Source organism: Stegastes partitus, unplaced genomic scaffold (genome assembly GCF_000690725.1).
Source record: "Stegastes partitus isolate 25-593 unplaced genomic scaffold, Stegastes_partitus-1.0.2 Scaffold146, whole genome shotgun sequence".
Lineage (NCBI taxonomy): Eukaryota > Metazoa > Chordata > Actinopteri > Pomacentridae > Stegastes > Stegastes partitus.
The window spans coordinates 258,782-278,396 of record NW_007577877.1 but is presented as its reverse complement, the minus strand read 5'-3'; the positions used below and the strand labels follow the sequence as shown (position 1 = coordinate 278,396).

The following is a 19,615-nucleotide window of genomic DNA, read 5'->3' as shown; positions in this document are numbered from 1 at the left end:
TGGGGAGGTGTTCCGGGCACGTCCGACCGGGAGGAGGCCCTGGGGAAGACCCAGAACACGTTGGGGAGATTATGTCTCTCGACTGGCCTGGGAACTCCTAGGGGTCCCCCCGGAAGAGCTGGAGGAGGTGTGTGCGGATCAGGAAGTCTGGGCGGCTCTGCTCAGGCTGCTGCCTCCGCGACCCGACTCCGGATAAGCGGGAGAAGATAGATGGATGGATGGCTGGATATTCTCTGAGATTAATTATGTGTTAGGCTTCTGCTTGCCAGGCACTAAAACGCCTTTACCATCACCAACAAGCTCGTGTTTACTTTACACAGTAAACTACGATAGCCAAGCTCAAGAGCCTCAGTGGATAGGTCTAACCAGCATGTTGCATATAGCAGTGGTAGAATGCAACTGAACGCTCTGAACAAACTAAACCAGCATACTCAGCTCCTATAGCTCAGCACACACTTCTGTATTGTCTGCAATGTTACCAGATACTCAGCAGCTAACAACATGCTAAGCCAATTAGCACATTTTCAGTAATAGCATATTGAGGCAGTAACTTTTTCAAACAGAAATACTGAAAGCCAAACTACACATTGTGCAGAATGATCCCTGTCAGTGTCATATATCATGGGATTGTTGCTAATACTGTATTTACATGTAAGCAATATTAATGCTGTGGCTAATTTTGACCACTTGTATACCAGCAGGGTATGACAATTGAAACATATAATAATAAGGTGGCAAATAAGGTTAATAGCTGAAAAAAACAAAAAAATCCCCCAGAAATGTAGGTAAACAGGAGTCTAATAAAGCACACATTTGAAATACTCAAGCAAAATATGAGAAGTTGTACTGTAGTTACTTTTCATCCGTGCCAAATAAGTCACAAAAATAAATCAAAACATGGATTTGGCAGATTACCTCTTTAATCTCTGCAGCATAAGCTTCTACTTCAGAATGACTGTGTTATCCAGGAGTGTGCAGGTGCTGCATCAGATTTTGCAATAAATTGGTCACTTCTCTGCTTGCTGCAGTCAAACTACTAGATTAATTTGGGACCGAAATAAGAAGCACTTTTAAACTCACATTCAACAAAGAGCACAGTGTTACACTTCCATGCTAAAGCTGTCATGAGGAGACAGTCATGTGCGTGACGTCACTGTGTGTCCTTGCCTTCTCACCCCATCAATAAAGAGATCATTTCTAATAGCCTTCCTTGACCTTTCATTGTGCCAGTGATTCTCGCTCCACTAAGCAGCCTAGTGGCTTATTTCATATACTGAGAGGCCAGGAACTTTGTAATTACTCCTAATTTTATTTCCACAGTGGAAATGAGCAAAGAGTGAGTCGGTTAGGCGGTGTAAGTAGGTCAACAGCAGGCTTGCAAGCCGCCCTGCTTTGGTTGGCTCAGCTCCTGTCTGCCCAGAGGAGATGATAGCAGATGAGATGAGGGCAATATGCTTATCCCCACTCCGTAAATAATGACCTACTAAAAATCCTTCAGTCACATGTCATAGGCCAGCGGGGTGAGTGACGAGACATGCTGCCACAGGATGCTCACAGATTGGAAGTCAGTTATTAACTTCATTGGAATTTTAACTGCGCGCTAGGACCACAGTGGAAAACTCGATCAATTAAACATCCTTTTATTACCCACAGGAATGCAATTTCTCAGACTAAAAAAAAAACAATTTGCTGAGCTCAAAGTGTGGAGTGAGCCCACATGGGCCACATCCTAAAGTAGAAGATCTATACGTTCTGCCAAATAAGCATCTTTTATTTTGTCTCCTCCAGCTGGAAACTCGCAAGAAGCAAGCGCAATAAAAGTCGGTTTACACAAGAGCTCATTGTACTCCCACACTGAACCAGGCACAGTGTTATAAAACTGACTTCTGCTGTGTGAGGTTGAAGTGCTCCAACTGTAGTGGGCCTCTGGAGTGGAGATGAGAGCGGGATATGAAGAGCATTGACTTACAGCTATGACTGTCATTATTTCGGCTTGCCATCGATGCCTGACAGGACGCTGACCGAGTCTAAGAAAATATAGCGTTTGATGCTTTTGATAACATGTTTACCTCAGTTTGTAGTCGTCTAAAAGAGGTAGAGGTGACTGGAGTTGAGAGTTTTGATTGTGATTGGTGATCAAAGATTGGAGGGTTCTTTTTTTAAGCTCAGTGCATACAGATCCTCGTAATTGAAACAAATAACCACTTATTTTTGCTCTCTGTCTTAATATGTTAAGCTTATGAGGCCCGTGGCTGATGCGGGTGGTTAACTGGACTGCTGCCCAGGCCTGGCAGGAAAACATACCGTGATAAATGAGAATGTGCAGATGTAGCTAATTGCAGAGAAGGGGAAAAAAAAAAAAAAACTTATCAGAAAAGCTTGCTGGGAGAGTGGCTCTGCAACAGGGAAAAATATTTTGCTGTTTTAAACAGATGTCTTAATGAATTAAAATGAACTGTTGACATAATCCTAATGTGGTCAAACTATGTGTGTATTTATAGGATGTAATCAGTACAAATGTGGACTGAAATTATTTATTTGTGTTCAGATCTATTCTGTGTTTTCTGTTTTCAACTTCAGAAATAATGAGCGGACTTGAGCAAAAACAAACAAAATAAGATACCCATTAATGAGGCTGAAGACTTTTCAGCCCACTACTGCATCAACAGTAGTGAGAGGAGAGGCGAGGCAGACAAATGATGAAGTCATTTTTCTCACTTTCACTACTGATGCAGTCACGGCTCTCTGGTTATGTAGGGCAACGCCGCTGAATGGATTATCAAAGGCTTGTTCCTGTCTTTTAAAATCAAACCAAACTGCATTTGGAGTAGGTGAGTCCACTCTACGAGAGGTAACTTGGGGTCTGTTTTGTCTGATTTGGTTATTATTAAAAGGTAATTAATTGATTATTTAATTCCATGTGGTAATAATACTCCAGCACTGCCTGGCTCTGCTCCCAAGAGCTTAAGAGTATGAACTGGCTGCGTTACAGCGCTTTATGTTGCATATGGGCGGGTAATATGGAGGTAACAGACGGAAGCGTTCAGCAGATAATTTCAGCTGCTGTTTACTCAGCTAAACAGGAAGCATTTTGGCAGAATCAGTGCTATAATAATTGCCTGAATACTGTATGTTGCTGTACTCTGTAGAGGATAATGGTGAATCAAGCTTATTGGAAGAGCAGTTCTTGTTATGCTGTGCAATCTGTTATGTTCACCTCCACTGTCTCTGTTACACTGGCGCCAGTGTTTTTTAATATTCTCGGTTATTGTCAGTCAAAATCAACCCCAATGAAGAAGTGAAACAAATAAATATAAAAAATGCTGTCCTGGTTTTAAAGTGAGCTCATGCAATATATGCTTATGACTTCAAACTGATGTGCAGGGGCTTTTACATATAAATAAACATCCGTTACATTTAAATTCTGGCCAAATGGGTCCACACAATGTTGATCGAACCTGTCAGCAACAGGTAAATCTTGGTCTGGTGTCTGTGGCAACATTCCTGCGCCGGTGCATCGATGTGTTTTTTGGTTGAGCAGCACTGAGTGGTTGGTAGAGCTGAAGAGTAGAGCAAACATAGTCGTGGAGGAAGAGGAGGCAACAGCAGGGAAGCCTAGGAAGGGTCTAAAAAAGAAAAGTTTGTGATGTTCCAGATAAAAAAAAAAAAGAAACTCAGCCTTCAGAGAAAAAATTGGAATTACTTTCACTGCCAGAAGGATGAGACAGAAGTTTGACACTGCAGGTTTAACTCTAAAATACAGGAGTGGTATTCCAAACATCACTACATACTTCATAATAGAACACTCTGCTGGGAATAATATTACTCTTACAGATGCCAAAAATCATCTTCTCAAAATATATTTCAACCCAGGTGAATAAACTCTGTTCATACTTATTATGCAGTGTTACACTTTTGTAATTGCACAAACTATTAAGCTCCCTACTCATGGTTTACACGAACTGTCCTACAGTAATTGAAACATTGCTTTTGCTTTGTCTACTGCTTTTGCTGCCAAGTTTCTGCTCTTAAAGCTACGTTTTTCATATATATTGCAAGGTCTTGCTCCTTAGTTATCTAGTTCATCACTTTATTGAAAGCAAATTAATTAGCATATAGTATGGTGCAGCTAATTAGAACTTCTCTTCATGTTTATTATTACATCATTAATTCACAAGTGGCAGTTTAGAGGAAAATATTTGACACTGAGCACTATAAATACAATTATGATACTCAACATGTCAACACTTTAGAGAAAAACAAATGATTTTCACCCATTGCTTGAGGAAAGTCTGTGAGTTATAAGTTTGATTTGTTAAATAAATAAGGCAGAATGGATGCGGTGTAATTTTTGAGGTTTGCACAGGGTTCATTTATTTGATCACTAATACCTAAAGTACAGGTGAAAATGCACAATTTGCATTTTTCCACAAAATTTCTTTTACTTCCAGAATGCTTAGAGAATCAGTGTCCTCAAACAACCTGAAACACAACTGCAGTGTAATTGAAACTGAAAAAAAAAAAAAAAAATCTATGAAAGAAACCTAATGACCTTGTTTATCTCCTCGGGCCAGATTCTGCTGGAGCCGGCGGTGATCCAGGACGTCCTGTCTGCAGGCAGCCACCTGCAGCTGCTCGAGCTCCTCAGTCTCTGCTCGCACTACCTCATCCAGGTACACACACACACATACACACACACACACACACACACACACACACACACACACACACACACACAGGCAGCTGGCCTCGTGTGTGAGCTGGAGATGTTCGAAGAGGAACTGAAAGAAAAAGCGGATTCACAATACAGAGCTCCTATCAAGCTAATGGAAACTCTGTAGGATTATGGAGTTGTCAGAGGTGCGCTTCTCTTAGAAACAGTTGGTCGAGTTGATTCTGTCTGTAGGGGAATATTAAGAAAATGTACAAATGAGCCACTTAAATTGAAGTGAAATAGCTTTTACTTACTTTTACAACTTATTTCACACCTTTATTGTATTGGTATCCGAATTAAGATCTATATCAGAGACTAATAAGGGTCTCACATAACAGAGCAAGAATTGACCTTTACAGTAAACAAGACAACAATGAGAGGAACCACATGCAAGAACTTGACTGGAATAGAACTGTAGACTTCCAACAGGTCCCACCTTTTGTTAGGAAAAATTATATGAGGTAATTTGCCAAAGAGATTATTGTGACTATATTGGTATAAACTGCTTATTTGTGACAAACATTCTGACATGATCTCTTCATGTTTTCAATACTAATCAAGCGAAAGACTGAAACTAGACTTAAAATAAGGGAACGATCACTTTCAAGCTGCCATGTATACCAGCTGTGTGTTTTTTGACCACCTACTATTGTTTGAATCTAACGTGTTTGCGCAAATACAAGACAATGACAGAAATCTGGGTAAAGTGTTTACAGGTCAAAGCCCCCGAATTCCCTGTGGAACAATCCTGGTTGAATAACACTATCACTGATATAATGATGTGCAAATGAGCAAAACCAGAGAATAAACACTACCACCAAAAAAAAAAAAAAGGAATAGTTCAACATTTTCGGAAGTGTTTTTTTTTTTTTTTTTTTTTTTTTCTTTCTTTCTTACCTAGGGTTAAATGAGAAGACTACAATTGACTTCCATGTGAAGTAAAGAAGACAGCTAGTTTGAAGACTGGAACCAAGGGGGTACAGTTAGCCTAGCTCAGTCTGGATCAGGACTGTCATGATATCAGATTTTCACTACATCAATATTGTGGCCAAATGAATTCACAATAACAATATTATTACACTATCTATTTTTTCCCCCCCAAAATCAGTCAAATTCTTCAAGTTAACCTTGTTTATTGTGTGTTTTGTCCCTTTTTTGGCAAATGAATGACTCTCAAAATACAAATGTTGGGAGGGGGTTGGACAATCTCTAACCATAACTGTATTATAGGTTGTTTTTATGTTTAAATGACAACGAGCTAGTTACTGGTGCTGGAACATTTACCATACCATCATCTGATTATTATTAAATTGATATTATATTTGTTTAATTCATAGTGAAAACTGAAGTGTGCTAAAATGTTGGTTTCAAGAAGCTGTTATGTTCTTGGTTACCTTTTTTTGGGTCATGCTCACTTCTTATATCCTTATTTGTACTTTAACAAAAAACATATATTCAGAAGTTTTAGGGGTTGTCGTGGTGGATTTTTCAACTTTTTGACGGAGACATCCTGGCTGTTTCCCTCTGTTTTGGGTCTTTACACTAAGCTTGGCTATCTGTCTCCCAGTTCAAGCTTCATATTTTCTGAAAAAAAGAACAATTTGTATCAACCTTTTCGTATATCTCAGCAAAAAAAACCCCATAAAAGTTTGTCTTCAAAAATGTCGAGCTATGCCTTTAAGCGAATATGACCTCAGAGTTTGATGTGGAAACTAATCCGCGTACAGTAAGACTGCAGTCTGCTGCTGTAATCTGTAATTAATGGTCTGGTGTGAATCCTCCCCCACAAAGAGGTTAAAGGCCAGAGTCGGTTAGAGGACAGCAGCCCTTGAGAATTCAGTGCGCTGCTCAGGTACACTTCAGCAGGGTTTATACTTGTCGGCCACTGTAAGGTGTCCGAGTCCTAGTCTGTTCAAGAACTGGTCCACCCTGCTGTGTGTTTCATACAGTTTATCACAAGACCAAAATGCATGTGCTACCGAACAGAAGCAAAGTCAGCCGGCTGTCCTCTGGGTGCGCTGCCAAGAACTGGTGCAGATAAAAACAAACCAGACTGAGGTTGCTTTAGAGCAGAAATACTCTTGGGTATGTGTTTTACAGTTTTCTCTGGAATTTAGGCATTTTGCAGTAGTTTTAGAATCATATAACTGCGTATCAGTACAGATTATATTCTACATACCCGATTACATATTTTATTTAATCTGATGCATGGTGATGATGTCCTCAAATCTCCTCCATAGGACAGGAATCTTTTTATACTGCATTTTACCATTCAAGTCTTTACAGTTACATCACAACAGTATACACAGCTCTAATGCGCCATCTGGTGGTTATAAAAAAAGCTTGTCTCTGTCTCCTTCTAGACCAGAACATATCTCACTGTCAAGTAAAAAGCAAACTCCACTTTTTTTTTGTTTTTTTTTTTTCTGTGTTTGTTTGCACATTTCGCTGCCTCCCACCATACTTGTGTGCTCAACACTACTGTCATATCAGCTGACTGTTATTTTTTCTGTTTGATTGGAGTAGAGGCCGACCAATAACATTGATTTGCTAATACACACTGCAGCAGCTGATTGAAAATCAGATATATCAGCCAGTCAATCATCCGTATGATCTGATGGCTACTGATGAAGTTAATTGAATGCTGACTAAATGATCAATACTGCACTTGCTGCGTATTGCACTGTAATTTTAACCGCTATGAGTGTGTGATTGTTGACATTTTTATTTGTATGTTCATCATTCTAATTTTCATGAAGACCTTTATGCTCATTTGCTCTGAATCCTGGCTCTGACTTTTCAAAAATTAGATACACACTACTTTTTTGTGCATGTGAAAAAGTAGTTAAAGCATATATTGCAATAGATTCAATTCAGTGCAAATATCAACTTTAGAAGTGCCTAATCTATGAAGGTATTACCTTATTAACACTGCATTATGAACAGAAGTAGAGTAGGATGCAGCTGATTGTTTGCATGTGCTGAAGAGCAGCCAGAAGATGGCAGTCTTATTCCACTAGTCAGACCTCAGTTTCTTTTATTTTACCCTTTCTGTCTGATTGTCTCCATTTGACATCTTCGACGTTGTCATGACACTGAAATTAAATCAGAGTTAATGCATATGTGTTTACATGTGGCTTATATGTGTATATGTTTTGGAATTGAGTGTGTATGTCCAACTTTTTTACATTTATAATTTGTAAACGTGACCCTCTTCAGACTAAATGATACAAAAGAAAACTACATAGACTTTTACACAACTACATTTTTGACAAACAAAATGACACATCACTCAAAGGGGCAACTGATTGGAGCCGATCTAGATCATTTGAAACCTAAACATTGTTGCGCTGCAGTTTCTAATCAAAGTGAAGATTCCCATGACCACCCATAAGCACTCTTTAAATGTCTATTTTTACAGATTCTTTCTCACAAATTTCCTCCCCATTGGTTACTGTGGAGTATTTTCGGAGTCACATGACCTGACAGCTATCTCTGAAGCCTCTTGACTCTTGTTGATGCTGAAAACGTCCATTCATCTCTGCATTTTTTTTATGTATTCATCCCTCAGGAACTGAGCAGCGTGAACTACCTAGAGCTGTACCGCGTGGCCGACCTGTTCCACCTCCCCGCCTTAGAGGAGGCTGTGGTGGGCTTCCTGGTGGAGCATCTGTCTGAGCTGAGCCAGAGCCGGAAGGACGAGGCTCTGCAGCTGCCCTACCGCCTCCTCAGGGAGGTGCTGAAGAGCGACCGTCTCACCTCCCTAAGCGAGGAGGAGATATGGAAGGTATGCTACTGGAAGCTTGTGTGTCTTTGTGTGTGTGAGTGTGTGTGAGTGTGATGTGGCCATGAGTTTTCCATGTGATGCAGTGTTGAAGTGTTAAAGCGCAGTGTTATGGTAATATTTAGATGAAAAATGAAAGTGAGAAACAATCGTATCTGCTTGTGAATTTGAACAAATTGCATCTTGGCACCAAACTTATCGGTACATATAACACACATACACAAACACACACACACACACACATGCAAACGCACAGACCAATACACAAGAAATTAAACACTGCCATCTGCAACTCATATACTGTTTGTTTATATAAATGAGGATATGCAATGGGAAGAACTGTTTCTGACTGCGTGTGCATGATACGCTGTCAGTCCGTGCATCCCATCAAAGCGTGCATGTGATGAACTGCTGGGATTGTGGAGTGAGGCGGCAGTGCGGGGTGGGGACTCGTCGTTTTGACTGTTCATTTGCACCAATCAGCCCCCGCACCACTCCCACTACCCCCCCTCCACCTCCCCCTCAGTTCTTTCTCCCCTCTCTTTCTTTTCTCCCCTTCTCTTCTCTGATTAGGCCCACCGCGGCTCCATCAGGGCCCCAATCCCCCAGCTGTCACTCGGCCGCCCGTCTGATTGAAAACAATCAGGCCTCTGATGGCACAATTACCCTGACCCTTTAGCCAGCCGCCGCCGCCATAATCAGCCTCTGATTAGGCTGCTTTGGGCCTCCTTCACTTCGCCCAGAAGGTTAATTTGGGCATCAGACGGAAGCGAACAGCAAGCGGGGGCTGTCGTCCGAAAGGATGGGGGGCTGGAGGGTGGCGGGGTGGCGCGGCAATACCGGACCGATATAGCTCGGCCGTCAATCATCGTCACTCAGAGTTTTCTTAGAGTCTCTCACGCTCTGGAAATCACATTTTCTCTGCCTTTGTTTTTTTTTTTTTTCCCTTTCCTCCTCTCTGTCTCTCTCTTTCTCTTTCTTGCCATCCTTTGCTCTGCCTTTCTGTAGCTTCCCCTCCTCCTCCTCCTCCCCTTACCTCTCTCCCTCACTATCTCTTTCCCTCACTCTCCCCTTTTCACCAACACACACACAAATCCTCACACACACACACTCTCTCGCACTTTCTCTTTCAGTGGAAGGAGGGAGAAGGAGTTGATTTATTCTGTGCCCCGAGGAAGTTGTGTGATGCAGCGTGACCTTCACAGTCAGCTGCCGTAGTGCACACACGCACACACACTGTCACTTCAGAGCGATGAGGAGGAGAGAGGCGGGGTGAGCAATAGAGGAAAGGGAGGAAGAGACAGGAGAGTGGCACAGATACCGCAAAAAAGACAGAAGCCTGACTTGCATGTTTGTTGCATATTCACACCTTTAGAGTGCATTGAAGGGAACATGAAGGAAAAAGCAGTTTTGTTTGTATAGTAAAGACAAGGCACACATCGAGTCACGCTCTCCAAATCCTGTGTTTTTGTATCAGTTTGTATTATTGTGAACTTGATTTGTTCTTGGGCTTTCTTATGTCCATTTCCCCCCTCTAAAACTTGCCTTTATTCCGCCGTAATAAGTTCTCAGTCTCTGCACAGACTGCGTTAAAAACCACTTTGTTTTCCTGATAATGGTATCAATGATCTCCAGTCATCTCGCCCACATTCACACCTCGTCGCAGCTAAATAACCTTCCACTGCTCTCGAGTTCAATTAAATCCCTTCCCTGCTACCCAGTTCGCCTGCATTAAACAAAGGAGGGTGCCTGTGGATATTTGCAGTCTGTATATTGAATGCTACTGATTAATAAATGCTTGTATGTGTGTTTGTGTGTGTGTGTGTGTGTGTGTGCGCGTTTGGCAACTAAGGCTCCAGTGCTGGCTTGCCTCAATCTTGCCATAATAGCCTATAGGTGTCTAGAAAAATAATTCTGATTAGCAGTCCTTCAATCGTTTCTTTCCTCACATCTTGTTTTTTCTTCCCTTTTTTTTCTAATCTTTTCTTCTTTTCATACTGGCTTTCCTTTCCCTTTGCACCCCTTAATTCTGTCTTCCTTCTCTCTCTGTTCTTAACTTCTCGTCTTGCCCTATCGTATTCTTCCTCCTTCTTGCTCTTGTTTTGAATTGACTGCATGAAAATGAAGATGGTGGGGAGCTTTTTTTAATTCAAATTAAAAAAGAAACGAAATCAAAGCCATCCTCAGAGTTATTGTTATTTTCTTTGGATTAACTCCATGACTTTGAAAAAAAAAATCTACTTTTTTCATCAATTCTGTAAAAAAGAAGGCACTGCATGGTGATTTTAAGATGATGTACCCACTAATCTTTTAGTGGAACAATAATTTGACGTACTTTAAAAAACATGACATACTAAATTTGGACAATATTATAACTTAATATGACAAAATGTTTCCCATCTCACACAGGAATGACTATTGGTCTCTTATTTTCTGTATTTAGTTGGTCGTCTTGTGGCTGGAACACGACTGTCGATACCAGTACACCGAGGATCTTCTGCAGCACGTCCGCTATGGCCTCATGGACGTCCCCACCCTGCACCACCTTGCCCGAAGCCATCCTCTGGTCCAGTCCAGCCCCACCGCTGCCGCCCTGGTGGACGAGGCCCTGGACTACCACCACTCCACTTTCGCACAGCCCCTCCACCAGTCGGCCCGCACCAGGCCTCGCTTCCAGTCCCTCACCCTCTACATAGTCGGGGGGCGGAAGCGGGAGGTGAGCAGAGTCCGGGAGCTGCGGTACTTCAACCCAGCCGCACAGGAGCACGTACGTGTGGCCGGCGGCTCGAACTGGAGCGAGCTGGCGCCCATGCCCACCGGGCGCAGCCATCACTGTGTGGCTGTAATGGGGAACTTCTTATTTGTTGTGGGTGGTGAAGTGGAGCATGCCACTGGGAGGACGTGCGCAGTAAGGACTGCCTGTAGATATGACCCCAGGGGCAACCAGTGGACTGAGATTGCCCCCATGAAGGCCTGCAGGGAACACTTTGTCCTGGGAGCTCTGGGTCAGTACCTGTACGCAGTGGGGGGCAGGAATGAGCTGAGACAGGTGCTGCCCTCTGTGGAGCGCTACTGTCCCAAGAGGAATAAATGGATGTTTGTCCAGCCATTCGACCGCTCACTGTCCTGCCACGCCGGCTGTGTGGCTGACAGCCTGCTCTGGGTCTCAGGTACACAAGGAGACAGAAGGAGGAGTCACCATACACACTCTACCAAATGTGTTTCTTTTTTTGTCAATTCTACACATACTTGAATATATACATGCACAGACACTTTCAGGTCAAACACACAGCTTCATGAATTTTTGTCCCAAAATCTGTCACCGACAAATTCCCAGGGTGTTGTTCCTTTGTGTTGCAGGTGGGGTAACAAACACCGCTCAGTACCAAAATCGGCTGATGGTGTATGACCCAGAACAGGTAACTATAAAGTAATGAGATTAGATTTTGTGTATTGAACAAATGAGTCTTATAAATGCCTGTATGCTTTATTCCATTACAACACTGTACTTGAATAGTTTAGTACACCGTATTGGTACTAGCTATATTCAATAGCACAACTTTTAAGCTGCTCAAGTCAGTATTTTCACCTAAACAATGGATGAAGAAACCCCAGATAGTTCTTCAAAGTGACAAACTCACAGAGGATTACCATCAAATTCTACAGTTTTTTAACACTCTGTCTTGGTTTTACAGCATGCAACTTCACTTTTGTTTTTTGGTTCCCTTTCCCGGCTCTCATCCTTGGTTTCCAGCACCAGCAAGCAGCTGTTATCATTTAAAAAAAGATCTGATAAACCCCCTGTACACAAGCTGCCCAGGACCAAACAGCAGACAGATAAAATTAGCGACTAGCTGGTAAACATAATGCAGCATTTAACAAACTAAAAAGATTTATATTTTCCCTCAGGATCTTGCAGAGACCAAATAGAGCTGGATGAGTTTATTTAATAAGTAGTGGACATAAATTTGCTAGGCAGCCAGAAGCAGGACTCTAAATTAATGCAAGTATGGCTCCGTGTCTTCTAGATGCAGATAAAAAACTGTTTGCAAACACATTTAAAGTTATAATATGTCAGTATTTACGGCTTGTTATGCTGCCCCTGAGTGCCCCAGAACAAATCAACTAATAATTTTGTTGTTAGTAATAAAAAATTCAGCTCTTTATCTGCCAGAAAGCCAGTGGGTTTCATTTAGTTCTGTGCAGATGTTGCATTAAGAGCAACTTGTTATGAGAGCAACATGTTTTGATCCTCATCAGGATCAGCTGCAAGCCTTGTTCCTGAGGTTTCTCCCTGGTACATTTTATTTTATTTTATGAATTTTGTCCATTTTTTGTTATGATGTGATACAAAGCATACTTCTCGAAAGAAAAAAATATCTATCACTGTGATTGATTACACAACAGACAAGAATCAAGTGTTTGCTCATTTGATTTTCACACCATTTGGAAATAAATGGAAACCACTGACATCCTAAAAAAATAGAAAAAATAGATAAAGAAATCTTGAATTCTACAGTAAAGTGCTGTATATATGACTTCAGTCATGTTTGTAGATACGAAAACAAACAAGGAAAAAAAAACCCCCAAAAAACACTGGAACTGGCCTTTTAATGCAAATCCTCTGAATATTACTTCTACAAGGTTGCAACCTTTTATCCTAAATACACAGTGTGCAATCGTACAGGCACACACACCTCCTGCCATGCATCATGGATAAGGAAATTTGACATTTAATATCATTTCTGTGTTTGGAATTCTTACACACAGCTCACCACATTGGATTGTAGTAAGCTGCACTTTCTGTTTGTGTATGTATAAGAGCCAGCTGTTAAAGAGGCCTGGATGGCGGCGAGGCTGTATATAGTACGGAGGTATGCGGCGTGTGTATACGTGTAAGGTGCATATCCATATGGGTCTGTGTTTGTACATGTCTACGTGGAAGCGAGGGAACGAAGAAGCGAGCGAAAGAGAGGGAGAGAGTCTCATTTGTATTCACCATGAATCTACATTCACCTGCCAGAGCAACAGCAACCCCCCACCCACTCTACCCTCAACAGATGGCCACCCGTCAGCTCCCAGCAGACACACACACACACACACACACACTCTCTCTCTCTCTCTCTCTCTTTCTCATTCTCTGCCTCAATCAAGCACTCACACACACACTCACACACACACACACACACACTGACACAAAATAAGCTTCGACACACTTAGTGAAATGAGCAGGGATCCTTGGTGTAAAATGGAGTGGCTGAAACATATGATTAGAAATAGGGAGGGAAGTCATTAGTACAAACCAGAGCTCCAGTGTCACGTTATTTATCTAGCACTGAGCATACATCAATTACCCATGCATGGATATGCTTAAATATTAATCTTCTTATTCATCCTCCTTCCCTTTTCCACCCTCTCTGTTTCTCTCTCCCTCCCTCTTTGTACTACATCTCTCATTTTCTCCCTTCTTTCTTCAAATCCATCTGCCTTTTTCTCCCCCACATTCGCTCCACCACCTCCACCTCCTCCTCCTCCTCAGGACCAGTGGTTGGCCCGCAGTCCCATGTTGCAGAGGCGAGTGTACCACGTCATGGCGGCGGTGAGGAGGCAGCTCTACGTGCTCGGTGGGAACGACCTGGATTACAACAACGACCGCATCCTGGTCCGTCACATCGACTCCTACAACATGGACCTGGACCAGTGGACACGCTGCTCCTTCAGCCTCCTCACAGGTGGGCAGAGGGAAAAAAAACAAAACAAAAAAAAAACACCACGTGTAGCATATACACTCTAATTGGTGGTGGAGATAACTAAGCAGTTGATTGCGAACAACTGGCCAACCTGCACAATGGTGTTTCTTTGTCTCAACGCTCCTGATATAGCAAAAGCAGTGCTGAATGTGACACGGAAATTGCAGCTTTCTCTGGTTTCTTGCTGAGAATTAGATGAAATGATTGATTCCATTTCTTGTCAGTACGCTAAATATGAAGCTACTGTCAGGACTTGGTTAACTTATCTTAGGATAAAGACTAGAAATGGGGCAATATATCTACAAATAGAAAAAACCTGAATCTGCTGAGCCAAAACTCTTGAACTGACTTCATTTGGCCAAGAAACTATCTACTATGTAACCCCCCATAAATGTGTCAATTTGTCAATTTTACACTTGGGGTTTAAGGATGAAACAAAGCAGATGTAGGATGTTTATGGTGAGATGTAGTGTTGCTGGTTGGTGGCTTGTGTAACTTTGGTCAGAGCCAGACTAGCTATTCCCTTGTTTCCAGTCTGTATTCTAAGCTAAGCTGACTGTCTCCTGGCTGTAGTTTCATAAATGCCAACAGAAAAGTGAGTGGTATCAGTTGTCTAATGTGACTCTTGGGAGAAAGCGTATTTCTAAAAATATTCCTTTGATAAATCATGACCTGGGGCAGTAACAGCAAAGGAAGGCCCTGTCCTGTCACTGACAAACTGCACACAGTGCTAGAAGCCACTTTACCCTGAGTCTAAATGTGTATAAGTTAACACTATGTTGCATTCAGCATCTAAACAACCAGAGGAATCTCAGAGGCACTGGTGGAGACCTAAAACAGAGTTAAAACAAGTGGTCTGAAACACTACTCTGGATGAATGCTGATGTTGTTCTGTTAGTGTTGTCAACTTTAAAGCTAACAATATGTCCACAGCTTTCTTCTTCTGCTAGATGGTTAACAAATCTGTTTTTGCAGGTTGACCTAAAATATATTTATAACAGAAAACTATACATAAGGTAGCCACTTGTCAATCACAAGGTAGCCATACCTCAACACATATCCTACTTTATAATCTAATGTATTGAAAATGTGACAATAATTTATAAAATTAGCATCATGCTGTCTTTAACGAGATTTAGAAGTTGCAATTGAGACCAGAAACTCGTTAGGAAAATGTTTACTGAGGTAATAAGTCAAGAAAAAAGAAGGGCCATGTTCTCATAGATTGCTGTAAATACTGACAGCTTTTTGCAACCAGAGGAGTCGCCCCCTGCTGGTAATTAAAAAAGAATGCATGTTTATGTCACGTCCGCATTAGCGTCATGTTTAAGACCCAGATATAGTCAGTGGTTTAAAGTTCATGGCCAGTTTTCAGTCAAAAGGGATGGCACATACTTTATTGTGACAGCAACCTTTTGATGGGCCACTGTCAATCAAATGTGGCCACCTTGGTTTGATTTTCTAACTGTTTATTTAGGCATAAATATCTCATCTTAAAGTAAATCACCTAAGATCTGAAGCCAAGTTTTCAGGGGTTTTAATGCTAATTCTATCAGGAACAAAAGTAAAGTTAATTCCAAGGATGTACTGTACACATGTGGTGCTCAGGACCTTAGGTTGAGTAAAGCTCCCTCCCCCTCCTCCTCTCATTAGATTGAAAACATAACACATTAAACCTCCCTGCTGTTTGCGAGTAGGCGGTAAGATGATATACAATTAAAACATATATGTCTCTGCATTGAACCTGTGGGTATGCTGTATCATTAGCCTCCAGGGCGGCAGTGGGATGGAGCATGGGCACTCTAAACACATTCTATCATGCATATACTGTAGGATGTTGTGATCAGATTTTTTTTTTTTCATTTCATGATATAGGCTCACCGGCTTTTACAGTACAGGTGACTTTACTTTTCCTCCTTCCTCCGCTACTCCAGTTTGACTTTCCTCACTTGTTCTTGAATCCTCTCCTCTTATTACATCAGTGAAAGTTTAAAGACAAAGTCACAGAAAGACAACAGGAGCTCAATCTTAGCTCTCCATACACTCCCGCCCTCGCCCCATCTTTCTCCATTTATCTCCCTCTCTGCCTCTTGGGGGACGTGGAAGTCATATTGTCAGAATGCCCTCTGCTTGGCACGGTGAAGCATTGTGTCGGCTCTGTCCTCCTCAGGTCAGAACGAGTCCGGAGTGGCCGTCCACGATGACAGGATCTATGTGGTTGGAGGATACTCCATTTGGACTAATGAGCCTCTGGCATGCATTCAGGTGAGAGGTGTGGATTTTGGATTAACAGATTTATCAGATAAAGTGATATGAATTCAGCTATTCCACATAAAATGCAGCAGCACTCAAATAATTAATTACACCATACATCTTGGATTCTTAAACAATGAGCTGTGGCCCAGACAAATTCTGTTTAGTACCAATTATTTCATCCTCAATGTAAAGGTGAGAATTAAATGTCACAGATTTCTGAAAAACAACAACAACAAAAAAACAACAACTAAAAAAAACAAAACAAACAAACAGAAAAAAAAACAGCAACAAAGGTGTCTGAAACAGTTGTATGGTCCAACATACTGTATATATCAATTCTAAGCCATAACCTCTAGTTCTGTTCCATGGAAAGAATTCTTCTAAAGGAACTTTATCAGATTTTTTTCATTAATCCAAAGATAAAACTGTTACAGGAATTTGAGTTGTGTGCACCATGGGCATGTGAAGACTGGGTAGTTTCAACAAGGCCAGCTGTTTCTTTTCAATTCCAGTTGGGAACTACTGTGCAAGGAGCTGTAATTGACTTTTTTCTTGGATAGTTATATGAGAGCACAAAGACTTAAAAATGTAGCGATTAACAGGAATATCCAAGAAGGCCAGAAGAACACCTACTTTCAGAGTTTAGTATGAGGTGACACTAATAACATGTGTATCATTCTTTTGTAGAAAAATGGTAAAGTATCTCTTCTGCAAAATTATTTTTTTTAAATATGAGTCAAGTATTGCCAAGTTGAATCTTTTTAAAATTGTACTTAAAATGACAACACTAGCGTGGTGTTGTTGCCAGGTATCATGCTGACCGGGTTAGTTCAGTGTGTTGGCATGCTTACAGCTTGCTAATTGGCAGACAGGTAAAAGCACGTGTAGGGCTGACGAACTTGTATTTTTGTGAGTATTTGATCCTAAATCAAAGTAATCTGACAAACCGAAACTTAGACTTGATGAATGTGCCAAAGTCAGAGAATAACAAAAGAGTTGGCAACATATGCTGGGAGCAACATCGATGTGTGTATCAAATTTTATTTCAATCAATCCAATAGTTGTTGAGACATTTCACTTAAAATCGCAGAAATTTTAGTCTGTGCCAAAGTAATGGGTTAATATGTCGAGCCAGAGAACCATGCAGTTAGCCTCCCTAAAAGCTACTTGTGTTACTTTCTGCGTAACTATAATTTATGAGGAGAAATATATACTAAATTATGGATTTCCTCTTTCCAGGTGCTGGATCTGAGCACAGAGGGCAAGGAGGAGGTTTTTTACGGACCAACACTGCCATTCGCCTCCAATGGGATAGCAACCTGTTTCCTTCCTGCTCCTTACTTCACCTGCCCAAACCTACAGACTCTACAAGTACCCCATCACAGGATAGGTGCCGTTTAAACCACTGATTAACAAAATGCCAGAAAACTTGAACACGTGACCAGAGGACAGAGCCATCTCAGCAGAACTCTGGACTGTCAGCGCTTGCAAACATGACTGACAAAAAATGCACTTGATTATAGTAATCAATCGGGAACCTGCCACCTCTGTCACGGGAGCGCACAGGGAGTTCTGTGACACCCATATGTATTAATAGTATTCTCCTGATCTACAAGAGCCATGTTATTCTTCAAGCTTCTAGGGAACAAGCTGCTGAACAAGCTGTTTCAATAATACAGAATATTTGGTGTATTTCCCCAAAGACTGAGACACCATTCATCAAGTACAGTGAAGACAGCAAGGTAAGAAAATAAGCCCAGAGGGAACAAAATGCCAACCCTATTAACAATTAAGTGACTTATGGTAAGCAGAAATTGCTGAACTGCTCAACTGTCTGCAGGAGTTCAAAGAAACTGTGCTTTTTGTAACCCATTAGAGGAGCTTTTCTAGCTAAAACCACTATATAACATTTCCATCTAACCTCTATAATCACTTTGGTGGCCTGAAAAACATGTTGATAATGTTTTTCAAGATACAGAAGACAAAGCCTGTTTTCCTTATTGACTCACATATACTTTGGGTTAACGAGTGTCAACCACCTGAGGCTGAAGTTCATCAGTGCATAAATGAACAAGTCATTTTTTTTTAGTCCACATAAGATAAAAAATGATTTTAAAGGACGATTTTTTTTTCTGCAAAAGCAGTGACATACTACTGTATGTGTATATGCTGTCGACCCGTGTAAGTGTGAGATTTTTATTATGCTCAGGACCGAAGACTGTTTATGTTTAAATGAATGTCTGGTCAGTGTCGTCAAACACAAACATCTGTTGAATAGTCCCCAAAGTACGTATATGTATATGACGTGTTTAATTTTAAAAAACATACACCGATCAGCCACAACATTAAAACCACCTATCGAATATTGTGTAGGTCCCCCTCCTGCCTCAAAACAGTTCTGAGATGCTGGACCTCTGGGTGTGCCATGTGGTGTCTAGAATCAGGACAATAAGGCAATAGATCTTTTTGGGAGTTGTGGGTTGTGTCACCTTCCTGTGTACCAGAGTATATATTCCACATAAATACCAGGACCTAAGGTTCCCCAGCAGAATATTGCTTTGTAACAAGATGATCAATGTTACACGCTTAACCTGTTTGCAGTTAGTGTTGTGGCTAATCGGTGAACTGTAACCAAAAGACAGAGAAAACACAATCCCTGCATTTCCCTTGTCTGTCTAAAGCAATGAGTCTGAGAGAATATATGGAAAATTTGCAGAATAAAAATGCTACATAAATAAATAGTGCTGGAATGTGTTTTATGAGGGCCGTTAGCGGTTATAACAGTGGAAAGGAATAGAGTGGTTTCTCTCTTGTGAGAATTATTTAGCAGCAAAAGATAATTGCACATCAATTTAAAGCATCACCTCCACTGCTATCTTTCTGCATGGATTCTCCAGCCACCTATGATACTGTCAGAGAAAAGGAATGCAGTGCAGCAGAAAGCCGCTCAGATGAAGAGATGCAATGCAGTTTGATGAGGCCGGAAAATGACTAGCAATGACAGAAAATGGGACTTGGTGATTGTGGGAGACAGGAGTGAGACTTCATGTGATTAGGTGCAAACTAAAGCCGGATTGCAAGAGATTGCTGCGACTTGGAAAGGCGAGAGAG

At 41.4% G+C, this 19,615-nt stretch overlaps 1 protein-coding gene across 3 annotated transcripts in view; it reads left to right on the top strand.

Annotated features, from left to right (window-relative positions):
• Positions 1-19,239, top strand: part of klhl32 (kelch-like family member 32) — a 32,276-nt gene extending 13,037 nt beyond the window's left edge. For 2 of the 3 annotated variants that reach the window (XM_008279163.1, XM_008279162.1), the window contains 7 exons: positions 4,575-4,673; positions 8,286-8,501; positions 10,942-11,668; positions 11,859-11,917; positions 14,038-14,230; positions 16,419-16,513; positions 17,744-19,239. In XM_008279163.1, the coding sequence (XP_008277385.1) occupies positions 4,575-4,673; positions 8,286-8,501; positions 10,942-11,668; positions 11,859-11,917; positions 14,038-14,230; positions 16,419-16,513; positions 17,744-17,905 (1,551 nt within the window). In that variant the 3' untranslated portion in view covers positions 17,906-19,239. The remainder of the gene's footprint in view (positions 1-4,574; positions 4,674-8,285; positions 8,502-10,941; positions 11,669-11,858; positions 11,918-14,037; positions 14,231-16,418; positions 16,514-17,743) is intronic. The other variant, XM_008279164.1, reaches the window with a different exon arrangement.
• Positions 19,240-19,615: the final 376 nt, after the last annotated feature.